The following is a 14,074-nucleotide window of genomic DNA, read 5'->3' as shown; positions in this document are numbered from 1 at the left end:
TCACAGGCAAGTCCCTCTGTTGTTATAGGGATTCCAACGTGAATTGTGGTCCTCCTTGGCAAGAGCTAAGTGTAAGGATGAGTCTTGTGTGCTACAAATGTTTTTAAGAGCTGACAGCCTCAGTGAGATTCTGGGAAGGCTGCAGCCTGGAGTAGGGCTGCTGGCATATACAGAGCTGTCTGAGCTGTTCTTTTCCCCTTGGTACATGGGCATTATAGCAGGAACATCCAGAGGGGTTCCTCCTGTGGAACTGAAGGAATGTTGCATATGCATAGTTCTGACCACAGGCCTGACCATCTTTACAGCCACTAGTTACAGCAGAGCCTGGTCTTTCCAGGCATCCAGGTTTTGGTTGATTGCTGTCTTTGCTGCAGCAGGATGTTAGTCTTCCTGTCAGCAATACCTCCTGAGATCTCTCTGGTAGATTTTCTAACCTGCACCATTTGTTTTGACCATGCCTGGAAAACAAGGGAAGTTGAATCCTCTCCCAGAGATATAGCCACTGCTTAGATGCTCTGTTCTTGTCTAGAAATGAAGCTGGACAAAGCCACAGCTCCTAACTATTCACATGGTAAATAAAGTGGTGTTGAGACAGTGCAAACAATGGGGGTAGAGAAGATCATTTAAAAAAAAAAAAAAAGTATAACTTGTTAAAAAAAATGAGGTTGTGTGCATTATTTCTCTCCTGCCACTATACTCCCACTTTTCCAGTTACTGGTAAGTCCTCAGAGTCTCCAAAACTTCTGAGAAAGTACAGGTTTAAAGAAAAGTCAGTTAGATGCTTCCTTGTAATTTGTCTGAATACAGTCTTTCTGCTGCAACGTTTTTTGTTGTTTTTTTTGATCCTGTTCATAGAATCATGGAAGTTGGAAGGGACCCATAAGCATCATTTAGTCCAACTCCTGGCTCCACACAGGACCACCAAAAATTCAGACCATGTGTTTGAGAGCATTGTCCAAATGCTTCTTGAATTCCAGCAGGCACACTGCTGTGACTGTACTGGGTCTGGCTGGGATGTTACCTTTCCCTGCAGCAGCCCACACAGTGCTGTGCTCTGCACTTGTAGCTAGAACAGCAGTGTTATCACACCAGTGTTGTGTCTACTGCTGAGCAGTGCTGGCACAGCATCAGGTCTCTCTCTAACCCTCCTAAGGGGTGGGCAAAAAGTGAGAAAGAAACATCACCAGGGCAGCTGACCTAAACCAACCAAAGGGATATTCCATACCATGCGGTGTCACACTCAGCAATAAAAGGTGGAAAAAGGAGGAAGAGGGGAGGGGTGGGCTCCCGTTGTGAAAATGTCAGGCCTCCTCCCGGATACTGGCTACATGTGTTGAAGCCCTGCTTCAAGGACGTGGTCAAGCATCGCTCATTTGTGGGAAGTAGAGAGTAATTTCTTTCCTCTGCACTTCCACATAGCCTTTATTTGTTTTCTTTTTTTGTTTTTTTCCTTTCCCCCTCCCTTTTCCCCTTTCCTTTTTTTTCCCTTCAGTTAAATTGCTTAGTTAATAATAATATTCTTTAATAATTATTTTTTTTCTCGTTAGTTAAATTATCCTTATCTCAACCCATGAGTTGTTCTTTACTTTACTTCTTCTCCTCCTCATCTAAGGAGGGGGAGTGAGGGAGCGGTTGTGGTGTTCAGCTGCCTAGCACAGTAAAACCACCACAGTGACCACTGCCCTGGGGAGCCTGTCCCAGTGCCCAACCACCGTTTCAGTGAAGAACCTTTTCTGTCCAACCTGAATCTCCGCTGATGCAGAGTCCTGAAAGTTCTAAAAGTCTGAAAGTTCATAAGCAGCAGAGAAAACCTGTTCTCAGTGCAGATTATTTGTCTGGTCCTGGGCAACCTTCTCTAGGTGGTGATGCAGAGCAGTGGGGTTGGACCAGATGACCTCCAGCAGTCCCTTCCAACTTCAGTCATTCTGAGATTGTATGATTCACACGACAGTATTGCATCAAGGGTGTGCAAGAGTGTCATTAGATCCTTCAGTAAATTCGATTTCCCTGATTTTTTTATCTTGTCACTGAATTACTTTTCTGTTATCTGACTTCATATGATCTCCCCTCTCCCATGTTAACCGTGAGTGGGTGAGCTTTCCATTTGCTATCTATACTTTCTTCTGCATTGTTAGATGCCTACTATTGATGATCTTTCTTTGAAGGTCATTTATGGTTACTCAATTACCCCATTGTCTTCTCATTGACAGAAAATAACATTGCCTGGGTGGTGTGTTTAATATTCTTGCATTTTCTTCTCACCTTCTTCAGCTCTATCCTTATATTTCCAGATAGTGAAATCTAAAGTATGGTCTTTGATTTAGCATATGTGGGAAAATTTGTGTATGAAGTAAGGTTTGAATGTTTAGGAATGGTTGACTGTGAGCAAAGGTATAAAATTAACTATTGTCTCTGTTCTTCCAGCCACTGTCTCCAGGACAGGGACACTGATGCCACATGTGAAAGCCAAGGTATTGAGCATATTTGAGGTCCATATGGAAATTGATAAAAGATGATGTAGCTAACTTATGTTTATTATTGGCTGAAAATGGGAGCAAACAATCTGATGGCAACAATTTCTTCTTTGTTTTGTACAGAGTTTTCTGGTTGCCTCTGTTGCTGTGTTTGATTTACCTTCCTGAAATCCATTCTCTCTTATTTTAGTCATCTGCTTTCTGGCAGAAATGTTTGAATAGCAATCAAGCACTCCTTCCAGGAGTGACCCTTTTGTTTGTGTCTGATTTCAGATCGTACCAGAAGCAGACAACAAGTTCAACAGTACACGAAAGCAGTCTGCTGGAGCTCAGTTCCGGGTAAAGTATTGATGCCCCGCAGTGCCCCTTGAGATGTGTGCTGTAATGTTTTCTTGAGAGCTTCCAGGCTGCTAAGAATATTTAAAGCATCCAGCTTGTAGACAGAGTTTTTTTCTGGGTGCCAGGCACGGCTGTTAGCAGTAACTTGGCTATAGTCAGAGCCTGGGCTGTGGCTGTTACAAGAGCCTGAATTAGTGGCATGGGAAGACAGTTCTCAGCTGCAGGGTACAGCACTGGGGGGGCTGGCAGCACTCTGGCTTGCTGGGCTGTTGATCTTTCTCTGCCCTCACCAGCATTCCCTGATGGTTCTCATGGAGAGGATGTATTCTGCAAACCCACACTTTGTGCGCTGTATAAAGCCCAATAGCCAGAAAGAGCCAGGCGTTGTGGACAACCAGATGTTGCTACAGCAGGTAAGGAAAAGCAGTTTCCTTTGCAGGTACTTCTGACAAGTCTCAATGGGAAGTAGATCTAAGGCAGGGAAGGAGTAGATTTAAGGAAGGGAAGGTCAGACACTATTGAAAAGCAATGGAGATAGCTGTAAGCTTACTGGTCTGACTCTCCCCTTGTAGGAGAAAGAATGGGAACACTTTTTATGCATGTAAAGGTTCTGGGCTTTTGGTAGTTTTTATGAAACATTGCTATGTTCAGGTTTTACAGTCTTCTCTCCCATTTCATTTTCATGATTGCAGTGAGATCTGCTTGTCAGGGACTAGGGTTTATCTTTGCATCTTCTGGATGGGGACTGGTACAGACAGTACCTCTCCAGGGCAACTCTGAACAGGAGCCAAGATGGGATTGCTCTGATAGGAGCTGATATGTGCTGATATAACTTCCTTTGGATATTGTGTCAAGTCTGAGATCCACTTTAAAGAATATTGAAAATGATTAGAAGAGTTCAGAAAGCTCTGTGGCCTCTTTGGTGTGTTTATATGTATGCATATGTATATGAAGTATAAGAAAGGGCGGGATTAAGAGGGAAGTTGATCTGTTCCCCAGGGTACTTCTTTGTACAGATTTGGAAGCAGAATACTGTCCTCTGAAGGACAGGGGCTAAGTAGTGCCCTTAGCTGAAAGGTGAAGCTATTTCGGTTGTTGGTTTTTATGGTTTCTGAAAGTGATTAATGACCAGAGTTGCAGGATGTGGTAAATTCAGTCTTTAGCCGAGGTCATATTATCAGAAAGAAACATTGTTATTTTTTGAACTAGAGAGGCTTGGGCTGCAGAGGGACTTACTGATGCCCTACTGACCAGTTCTGGCCTGTGTCTGTTTGTTTGTCTGATCCTGTCTTTGTGGTGCTGCTTCAGCTCCGGTACAATGGACTGCTGGAGACTATCCGGATCCGAAGAGACGGTTTCTCCTGGAGACCATCATTTGAGGAATTTGCTGAAAGGTACGTTAAAACCTCTGAATGTTCCTGGTTAGATATTGTTAGAGAAGTGACACTGGTAACCAGATACAGGCAGGGAGTGAATCTGCCTCTTTAAGTTCACGTATCTGAGACCATGGTGGTGTTCGCTGTGGGAGACCTACTGAGAAAGACTGATTTATTGTTGTTTGCTGTGAGGATGACATGGATCAGCACAGCACGTCAAGGATATGGCTTTAATCTTGCTGAATTGGTTTGCTTTTCACAGATATGGAATTCTTCTAGTTAAACCAGATGTTTCCCTCAACAAAGAAAGGTAGGAACCTTTCCCTTGTTATGTGTAATCCACTTTGTTCATCAGAGACTTTTGTTGTCAGGACAGAATAGCAAACTGAGTAGAAAGAACAAAGTGAGGACGCGTTTTTGTGGTGATGGGGAACAGAAATTCCTAGACAAAGACAGCTAGTGTTTAGAACTCATTTGGTGCAATGATGAATGAAATCTTTCTTGAATTACTGTGTAAGCAATTCAATTCAATTTTAAAACTTTACTACCCTCTGGAATGAGGACTGGCTAATGGGACTCAATTTGGGGAGTCATGGTAATGGTTAAGGGTGTCCACAGAACTCAATATGGCAAGACTCAGCGCAGCTGACAGCTGCCTCCCCAGGTTTTTTCCTGATGGTCTCATAAGGTGAAGAAGATAAAGGCAATGCTGACTAAGCAGCCAGCACTGAATGTCTTCCAGGCTAGAAACGATGTTTCTGGTCCAAGAATTTTTTATGTGTACAGGCACAACATACCCACAGCTCTTCCAGAACCTGATTGTTCCTTCCAAGTGTAAATGTCCCTCCAGCTCTGAAGTGTTACCCTGTTAGCAGTTTCCTTCCTACATGTAGGGCAGCAACTCCCCACCTCCTAGAAGTTATTGATAATACTGAATTAATAAGAACTGCAAACCTAAGTGAGGTTCAGAGAGAATCATACAGATGAGAGAGAGAGATGATGTTAGACAGGCAGCACAGCATGTTATCACACAAAAATCATAGGATGCATTTGGGAAAAAAAAATACCTTGGATATAGTTCCTGGCACGGCACAAGTTGGCTGAGATAGAAGGAAAATAATTTCTGTTTTGCTATGCAAGATACTTGCAAAAAGTGTCACTATAGTTTCACAGCCTGGGTTTGTAAGCAGAGAGAGGAAGCTGTGTGACAGCTGGAGTACTGCTTTCATTACAAGCATTGCAGAAACTTTCTAAGCAAACCAAGTTTTATCACCAGAGCTTGCGAAATAAAACTGAAATTGGAAAATAGACTTTCTCAAGGAAATCTTGCCTTAGTGAGCCTGTAGCTTCTGTACTCAAAATTGCATAGAAATGAAATGAGGAAAAAGGCTCTGTGGATTTGCTTCCCAGAAAGCAGAAGGAAGTCTGTATCTGTGAGCCCCTTTGACGGTGTTCACAAATGCAATCTTCTCCTAGCTGTACCTCAAGGAGTGCAATAGATTGACAGCTAGTTACTGGGTGTCATCAGGTGACAGGACAAAGAATGCAGTGCAAAAGTAGTGAGGCATAAATAAGAAATATTCCTGTTTATGAGGAAATTTCCTCATATCCCAGTGAGGAAAAATTCTCACTCTTTCAGCACCTAAAAGTGCTGGCCACAGAGTGGTCAGTCTGGGTGGAAAAATACTTATTTCACTTTCCTTCCTGTCTTTCAGCTGCTTGAAGATACTACAAAGTACAGACATGACGGGCTGGATATGTGGGTAGGTGTGGATAACTTTCTGGGAGTGAGGTCCTGAACTGCAGAGGTACAGAGATACATGTGAACTGTTACCTGGTTCCCTTCAGAAGAACGTTATGGCTGTAGGAAATGCCTGTCCAAAGGGTGATTGGATACAAATTTACACAAACAGTATTTCTCATTACTTCCTTTTCTCCCCAACCTCACAGAAAGTCACGGCTTTTCTTTAAATATTGGCACCAGGAACAGCTGGCAAAGTATGTGGAGCGTCTGGAGAGAGCAGCAGCTGTAATACAGAAAGGTGAGCACTGGGGCAGGAGGATCCCTCAACTCTGGTCTCACACCAGAGCAAGGAGGAACTTTTCTCCAGTCCCTGCTTCATTATTGCACCTTCTCAGGTGACAGGCAGGCTGTCTCCATGTCAAACCCTTGTGGAATCAGAGTGTTTACTGCCTGTGTCCTCAGTGATTACCCTCAATAGGGAAGAGCCATCAAGCAGTCCCAGCCTTGGAAAGGGAAAGTATGTGTTCAGGGGAACTGAGCTGAGTAGGACAAGCATATGATTTGGCTGTGTCCCGAGGACTGGCTAACTGCCCTCTGGAGTGAGGGCTTGTTTGTGAGTTGTGTGAGCTGAGGAGGCAAAAGCAGATGAGCCTGAAGCAGGTCTCCTTCCTGCCTTCAGAGAGAGGCAAAAGAGTGTGGGGTTTGGTTGGTTGCTTAGTTGATTTGATTTGGTTTCCCTTTCCCTTTCCCTTCCAAGTAGTGTCTGCACTTGATTCTTCAGAGCAGAGCACAGTCTGGTGCTTCCCCCTGCACAGGCTCCAGGACTGTGCAGTGAGGAGGAGCTGTCACCCTGCCTGGTCCCTCCCTGTTGTGCTTCTCTTCCGTGTGGGTTGCTGCACTGCTGCAGCATCTGAGCAGCTTCCAGCCGTGCACCGCACAGTGACAGACATCAGTCACGTGCTGCTCCTTGTCTTCTGGGGGGAAGATGTGTGGGTAGTGTCCAGAGAGGAATGAGAGGGAGCTGCTTTCAATTCATGTGCTTCAGTACTGGTACAGGAGGCACAATAATATGCTGTCGCTAATCCTGTTGGCGAACTCTGTAATGAGAGCTTAAGGGAAAGGTTATCACATGGACTGACACCAAGGAAATCCTGTCTCCTAAATAGAAGAGCTTTGCTTTTATTAAAGTAGTGTCTGAAGGGTGCTGAATAGTTAGATGGCTAACAGCGGCCCTTCTGTGAGACTGTTTTATAGGCATCCTGTGCCTTGGCATTAGAGATGAGGGCTTAGATCTGCAATTTGATGTTTTAAATTTGTGATCTGGCAGCTTAGAGAACAGAAGACAGTTCTCATATGGTTTTGACTGCCTGCTCACAACAGAGTGTCTGCATCGCTCTTTGTTAATGTGGTTCAGGTGTTGAGGGTTTTGCAATGGGCAAAGGAATATCATCTAGTGTGCTTCCCCCAGGGAGTGAAAGAGGCATAATCAGCACTTTTCTTTCCTAACCACAGCTTTTCTCTGAACAGTTTTCAGGGGTTTCCGATGCAGGAAGAGTTACCTGAAGCTGGTGGCTGAGCTGAGAGCTCAAGCACAGCGGCAACAGGAAGAGGCAGAGAGAGAAAGAAGCCAACAGCAGGCAATGGAAGCAGAGGCCCAAAGTGAGTCAATCCCACTCCCACTGCCCCATGCACGGCCACTTTGTTAGCTCCGGGTGATGATGGCCTGCCTTAGGCTGTCATGGGGATGATGGGGTGGGCAGAGAGGTGCTGACATTTCCACCCTTTGAAGGACAGGATTTCTCTGTGGGGAGTGGAAGCGGCGTGATGAAGGTCATTTGCTGGCTGTGTTGGGAGGAATGCCAAGCTGTGGCCTTCCCACCTGCTCTGTGCGGGAGAACTTTGATCATAGCTTTGTGTCTGTACGTAGCTTTCCTTGTGGCTTGCAGAGTGGGAGTTGACAGTGATTGTGAGGCTGTGCTCTTTTCCTCTTTTGCCTCTTCCCAGTCTCAGAAGCCTGGCTGAGGAGAGACAGGAAAGGACTGAGCTCCACAAACATGTTTTTGATGATCCCTCTTCCTGCTGTTGCTACTGTGTGTGCTGGAAAGACAAAATCTTTCCTCTCTCTGAGAGTGACAGCATGCCTGGCAGGATGGATCCCATGGATCTTGGACCTTAGATTTCACCTACTTCTTTCCTCTTCTTGCAGAAAGAATCTCCCTTCCAATCCCCGTGCCACGGAAAAGACTCCCTAGGCCTTATCCCCCTCCTCAGACTGTCCCTGATATGCCACCACAGCCACCGGTGCCACGGCCACGCAGCAAACTAACAGAGGTAGCAACCTTGGCTCTGTTTGGGGTCACTTATCCAGCTGTACAGTTTTCCTGCTCCTTGCACATATTCTCCTGCATGTGGTCCCAGTAGAGCATAATCTTTCTAGCATAATCTCTCTAGAAGAGAGAGTCCTTTCCTAGCGTCATTAGTTAAAAAGTGTGGTCAGGACCTTTGGGGAGCTGAAAGCAGCACATGATAGTTTGTGACTGATCTTATCTTGAAGCATTTAGGAATGGGATCTGCCAAAGTGATTCAAAGGGCCCCTGTCTGACCTTGCTTTCTTTCATTCCCACTTTCCCGTTCTCCCCATTTTCAGTTCACTCCTTTCGACAACTTCCTTCATCCTACTGGGCCTCGCCCTGTTCTGGGGACAGAGGAACAGACTGGAGAAGAGGCAAAAATGAGGCAACTCAAGAGAGGAGCAACTCTCCGCTGGTTCAGAGAGACGCAAGCCCAGAAGGTCATGCAGGATGACGGGGCCTTTCCGAGCTGGCTGCATGGAATGATCAGCCGGAGGTGAGTGTGCTGGGCACAGTTTGGGCTGTGGCAGGCAGGCAGAAGCTGCGGTGTCCTTAGGAAGAATGTGTAAGTTGGATTCCCCTGGATTTGTGTCCTTGGGGAATGGGAGTGGCATGCATAACCTTTCACTCTTAGGCTGGAAGCTTCAAACCATTAGGGAGAAGCTCAGACCGCTGTGTCACAGGATGCAACTGCTGAAACTTTACATAGGCCCAAGGAAAGACTGTGGACTTTTCTACTTCATAGCAAATAAATTCCCTGTGGGTCCCTAAATACAGCCCCAGTGCACAGAAGGGATGCTGGGAACGTACTTGAGGACATACACATATGTGCTTGCCACATTCTGGACCATTTGCATAGGTGTGATAATGAATGAAGATGGACTTTTGGTCTGACTCATGACTATCCTCACGTTCTCAGTTTAGGTGAAATTACAGCAGAAGAATAAAGAATTCAGTATTCATTTATTCATGAAAGTATTAAAAAATGGTTTAGTTGGTACCCAATGACAAGATTCACTGAAGTCCCTAGGTGTGGAAATAGAAGAAGGCTTTTTTGTTGATACTTTTCTTCATTTAAGTGCAGTATAGGTGGAATTTACATCCCTTTAGGCTGGGAGACACATCCACAAAGCCCTACCTTCTTGTAGAGATGACTGAACTCTCATGCTTTTTCTGAAGAAAAAAAGAAAGTCTTTAAATTAATGTCTGAAATTCTGCTAGTGAGTAGGCCTCATGCTTTACTCTCTTGGCTGAGCCAAGCACTACCTCTTTCCAAGCAGTGTGACAATCAGGGAAATGTTGATTATACCCGTGATCAGATAGGAGCAAGGCAGTGGGGTTAGCCAGGTAGATGTCAGAGTTTCTGGCTACAGTTTTCCCTGGGTTCAAATTAATCTGTAGAGTTGCAAGCTTGCTAACTACTGGTGTCCCTTACTTAGGGGGACATGTGTGGGGGCTCTGGTGCCAAATGTGCCTGTCATTTGAGCACCCTTGTCATCTTTTTCCAATTTGTAACTTTTTTTTCTGTTAAAACTGCAAGTCTCCTTTGGTCTTATTGAATTACAAATTACTGGATTTTGTTGGCTTATCAGGGCGAACATTATTCAGAGACATTACACAGCATGTTAGCTTAGTAAAGAGCACTACAGTAGCTCTTTGGTAGCTGCTTTTTTTTTAAAAAAGATAATTAACAAGGCGCTTGTCTGCATTACTGCTTTGTCCACAAATTCAAGAATGCGTGAAAACAGCCAGCGCCTGGGAGACAAAACAACTGCTGCATGGGAGTTCAAATGTAGGCTAGCTATGAGTGCTTCACAGTGAAGGACAAGGCAGGTTCTCTGCCTGCAAATCCTTCCCTAAAACACTGAGGTTTAAAATGTTTTTTAAGTGGTGCTTTCTGGTGCTGAATTTAAGTCTCCGTGTGGTAGTAGAAGCTCAACCTCATGTAACAGAGCAGTCAGAGCAATCCCAAATTGCACTGGTGATTTATAGTCACCTTTAGCCTAGAGCAAGGCACATGGCAAGCACAAAGCAATGCTTTGTCCTTTGGGCAGAGAGGGGGAAGACCTCCTTCCTGCAGGAAGTAGAGAGCCAGTGGGGTAAGGGCAGTTGGTGTTTTTCCACCTTGTGCTGAGCACCACAAACCTACACCATACTGACTTCTGTCAGCTCTGGTGCCTTGGAAAACGTGTGCGTGCCCAACCTCCTCATCTCAGCGATGCTTTGTTTTGTGATCTGTGCTGGAAGGCAGCTGTTGCACTCAGCAGACTGCTGGAGCAGGTTTGGAGCAGCGCTGCTTGGAAGGGCTTTGTCTGAGCGTATTGTGCCTCCTGAGCGTGCTAATGTAGCCCTGCTCCAGCAAGCCTGAGACTGGAAACCTCTAGCTGGGAACACATGGGGCAGATGTTGGCCTCCCAGTGGACTGGGAGCACTGCCATGGGAGCAGATGAGATAGACTGGGAATCTTTGCACAGAGGCAGCTGCTCACTGTCTGCTGAAAAATTATTTCCTACTTACAGGGAAGCTGAAAACCTGCTGATTGACAAGCCTTTGGGTTGCTTCCTTGTTCGGATCAGCCAGAGCCGACCAGGCTACACCCTGACGTACAGGTAAGGAACCTCGCAGAGAAGAAAAGTTAAGGTCCTAAACTGAGCTGTGCATGGATGGAGGGGTGAGCCTTCTCCACAGAAGAGTCCATTAAGTATGGCATTCAGCCTCTCCTGTTATGGGTGACTCAGTTTGGAGTGGCAGACAAAAACCCTTGCAGTCTGCCTCTTGCTATGGTCTTTGTACAGCATCCCTCAAGGGGCAGGGCAAAGTTGTAACGTAGATAACAGACATGGGAAGCAGTGTAGTCTGCTGGGGTTTGGATCCAGCTGCCTCTCACTGACTCTGGGGAAATTGCTGCTCCTCCTGCAACTGCTAGCACAGCGTGTGTCACTCCAGCATGGAGGATCTCCTGCATCTTTGCAATATTTGCTACTTTGGCTCCTGATCTCACCTGGGCCCTTAAGACAAGAGCGGAAAGCAATGACTGGTTCCTAGAGAGATGTTGTGGCCCCGTACCATGACTGTTTCTCTCTGTCCACTTCCCCAGGGGTGAAGGCCGCTGCAGACACTACATGATCGAGATGCAGCCCAACACACGCTACGTGATCCTGGGGGAAGACCGTGCTCATACATCTCTCACCGAACTGGTTCAGTATCACCAGACTGTGGGCATCCAGCCCTTCATGGAGAAACTGACTGTTCCCTGCGGGCAGGTGAGTGCTGAGGATTCGCAGCAGGAAAAGGAGATAGGGCAAGGACTGTGCCCTGCGCTGAGAGAGTCACTGCAGCGCTCTCTCTAGTTTGGGTTCCTGCTGGGGGTGTCCTGTTCTAGCTAGGCAGCTTGGCCTCTTCTGTATGCACCAGGGAATGTGAGTAGCTGGGCAATGGGGAGTCCTGGGGTGGGGAGAGGCACTGGCTGATTGGTGTTGCCCGCCTGCCCCATGTTTGCCAGCAGTGATCACAGCTGGGTTTGCTTGCGGGCTGTCCTCTTTGGGGTGTGTGGAGCATCTGCAAGCCACTGCTGAATCCACTCTCCTCTCCCTCAGAATAGCAGCGAGAGTTTGGATTATGAAGACCTGGAGTCCCTCACAGTGACCCCCGCCGTGGTGGCAGAGGAGAGCCCCCACGAGGAGCAGACCTCTGCCAGTGCCTGTCCAGCTGGCAGGACCACCCTGAAGGCGGGAGCAGCCACAGTTCTCAGGTCCATGTGGTTCAGGAGGACGAAGGATTTCCAAGAACAACAGAGCCTGGACAAGAGCAAGACAAAGTCAAGCCTGGGCAAGGCGGGAAGCAGGCAGCGGGCCTTCCCTCGCCTTCACTCTTCCATACGTGTGGCAATGAAGGAAATCCAGCAGGTGAGCAGGGGTGGCTCTGGTCATCCAGTGCCACAGCCATACCACACACAGTCACTGTGGGGCATGTGGAGCTTATTTCCACAGGTAGTGCTCCTGGGTCACAGGTTTTATTCAGTGGTCTTGGAATGGAGACTGTGTTCATTGAAAGTGCTGGGCTGGGGGAGAAACTGGGGGGAGGCTCACTAAGATGCCTAAAGAGAAATACATAACATGTGGGGATGACATATACATAACATGCTGTCCAGCAACCCATTTGGTGCTGCCCTAATGCTGCCTCTCTGCTTCTCACTGCAGATCTCTTCCGTTCCCTTGAGTGGCTCCTTTAAGGAACTCCAGAATTGAGGATGTACAGCCGAGTGACACGGTAAGAGGAGACCACACACAGGAGGGTTAGGGTTAGCTTCCCCAGGAAGTGGAGGTGCAGTGGGGCTCCTTCCTGTCCTACATGCTCCACCTGGAGTAAATCTTGGCCATCAACTGCTTAGAAATACATGTAGACCAGGAAAAATGGAGGGCAGCTGCCAGCTTCCATTCCAGGGCTACAAAGAGACCAGTGGCAGAAGGAGGCTGGGATAAATGGGAACAATCAGCATCAGGTTGGGTTCCCAGCACCTGTGGTACACGGTGTGCTTGCAGTACAATAACAAGGCTGCTGGAGGGAGCTCACAGTTTGTTAGAGACTGAAGTTCAGGGGCCTGGGGCTGGAAGGAGTGCTATCAGAAAGCATATCTGCACACTACAGTAGTCAGCAGCAATGGCTTAATGTTGTGGAGAGAGGCACACATCAGAAACAGGTGCTGGGCAGAGAGCCCTGGGGGGTAGCAGAGGCAATGAGCCAAAGGCAAGGCTGAGAACATAAGGAAAGGCAGCTGCCTATGAGGGCATCTGTGAGGACTTTAAGTAAGGGCTTTCAACACAGTCTCAGCAGCTAGAGACACAGCTGGTTACCGGGGCTGTGATGTTCTGGATGGGTTATAGGAGTGTATGGAGGGGGCCACACAGCTGGCTGTGCTCAATTTGTTGGTTGTCTGGAGCATCTAGTGGATGCACAGCTCCCTTGTGCAGCCAGTGGGCTCAGTCCCTGCCCCGTTCAGTTGCTAAAGCCAGGATGAAGCAGTTGTGGGTCTGTTGTACACCTCTGAAGAAATCTGGGTTTGTAACACCTGGGAGTGAGAGGGATTGGACAAGCATACTGTTGGCTACAGACTTCATAGGGACAGCAGGGTTTCCTGCATGGCTCAGCTCCATGAATTCGTGTTAGAGCAAAGCTTTATAACTGGGGCCTGTCTTGTCTCCTTGACGGCTGAGAAAGGCCTCTCCCTGAAGGGCTTGACTCACTTGCTTCATTCCTGCATGTGACTATCAGTGTACCCAGAGGATGCTTCTTGTGCTGGAGGTTAGGCAGAAGTCAAGTGAAACCTGTGGGATCTGCACATATGATTATAAGCATCTTGTATTGGTACTACTGAAAGGAGCCCTCCTCTCTTGTCCTGCGCTGAGCTGTGTTTCATGACTTTTTGCAGGTCAGAGTGTCTCAGCCCCATCCTCTTCCAGTGCTGTTGGGCCTTGCATAACTGGGTGAACATATACAGACATATAGTAGTCTTCTTTCTTACCATTTTTTGCTGCACCCAGCTGGCCCTGTGTCCTTGGACTGGACTCCTGCAGAAATGAATGTTCTTCAGTACTCAGAGGGTCTCAGTGGCTGAGACTTCAGCATCTGGATCATCCTGGCAAAGAGGAGAGCATGGGAACAGTCGCGCTCTGCACAGATCCTCAGTACCTGACAACCTGCGTTTCAATACTTAAACATGCCTCGAGACCCCTCACCTCGTGGTGTTAATAGTCACAAGCTGGATATTTCACAACGATGTGTTCCCTCAGA

At 47.0% G+C, this 14,074-nt stretch overlaps 1 protein-coding gene across 1 annotated transcript; it reads left to right on the top strand.

Moving 5' to 3' along the window:
• Window positions 1-2,448: 2,448 nt before the first annotated feature.
• Window positions 2,449-13,833, top strand: LOC311221258 (uncharacterized protein). Its single transcript, XM_084305124.1, has 15 exons — window positions 2,449-2,471; window positions 2,748-2,813; window positions 3,107-3,226; window positions 4,122-4,207; window positions 4,452-4,499; window positions 5,905-5,952; window positions 6,140-6,231; window positions 7,461-7,592; window positions 8,140-8,264; window positions 8,581-8,780; window positions 10,804-10,893; window positions 11,382-11,547; window positions 11,881-12,189; window positions 12,484-12,553; window positions 13,713-13,833. Exons 1-14 carry the CDS (start codon window positions 2,451-2,453, stop codon window positions 12,529-12,531), a joined length of 1,551 nt encoding a protein of 516 aa, XP_084161250.1. The 5' UTR covers window positions 2,449-2,450; the 3' UTR covers window positions 12,532-12,553; window positions 13,713-13,833.
• The last annotated feature ends 241 nt before the right edge of the window (window positions 13,834-14,074 follow it).

This window comes from Netta rufina, assembly GCF_964035555.1.
Source record: "Netta rufina genome assembly, chromosome: Z".
Taxonomy (NCBI): Eukaryota; Metazoa; Chordata; class Aves; order Anseriformes; family Anatidae; genus Netta; species Netta rufina.
The sequence above is the reverse complement of the archived record's forward strand: the minus strand, read 5'-3'. Positions and strand labels throughout refer to the sequence as shown.

Bases quoted from the DNA above. Each gene is read 5' to 3' on its own strand.
- LOC311221258 (XM_084305124.1), top strand. From the start codon at position 2,451: ATGCCACATGTGAAAGCCAAG. The intron at 2,472-2,747 runs GTATTGAGCATA...GTCTGATTTCAG, and splicing joins TGCCACATGTGAAAGCCAAG to ATCGTACCAGAAGCAGACAA. The intron at 2,814-3,106 runs GTAAAGTATTGA...TGCCCTCACCAG, and splicing joins CTGCTGGAGCTCAGTTCCGG to CATTCCCTGATGGTTCTCAT.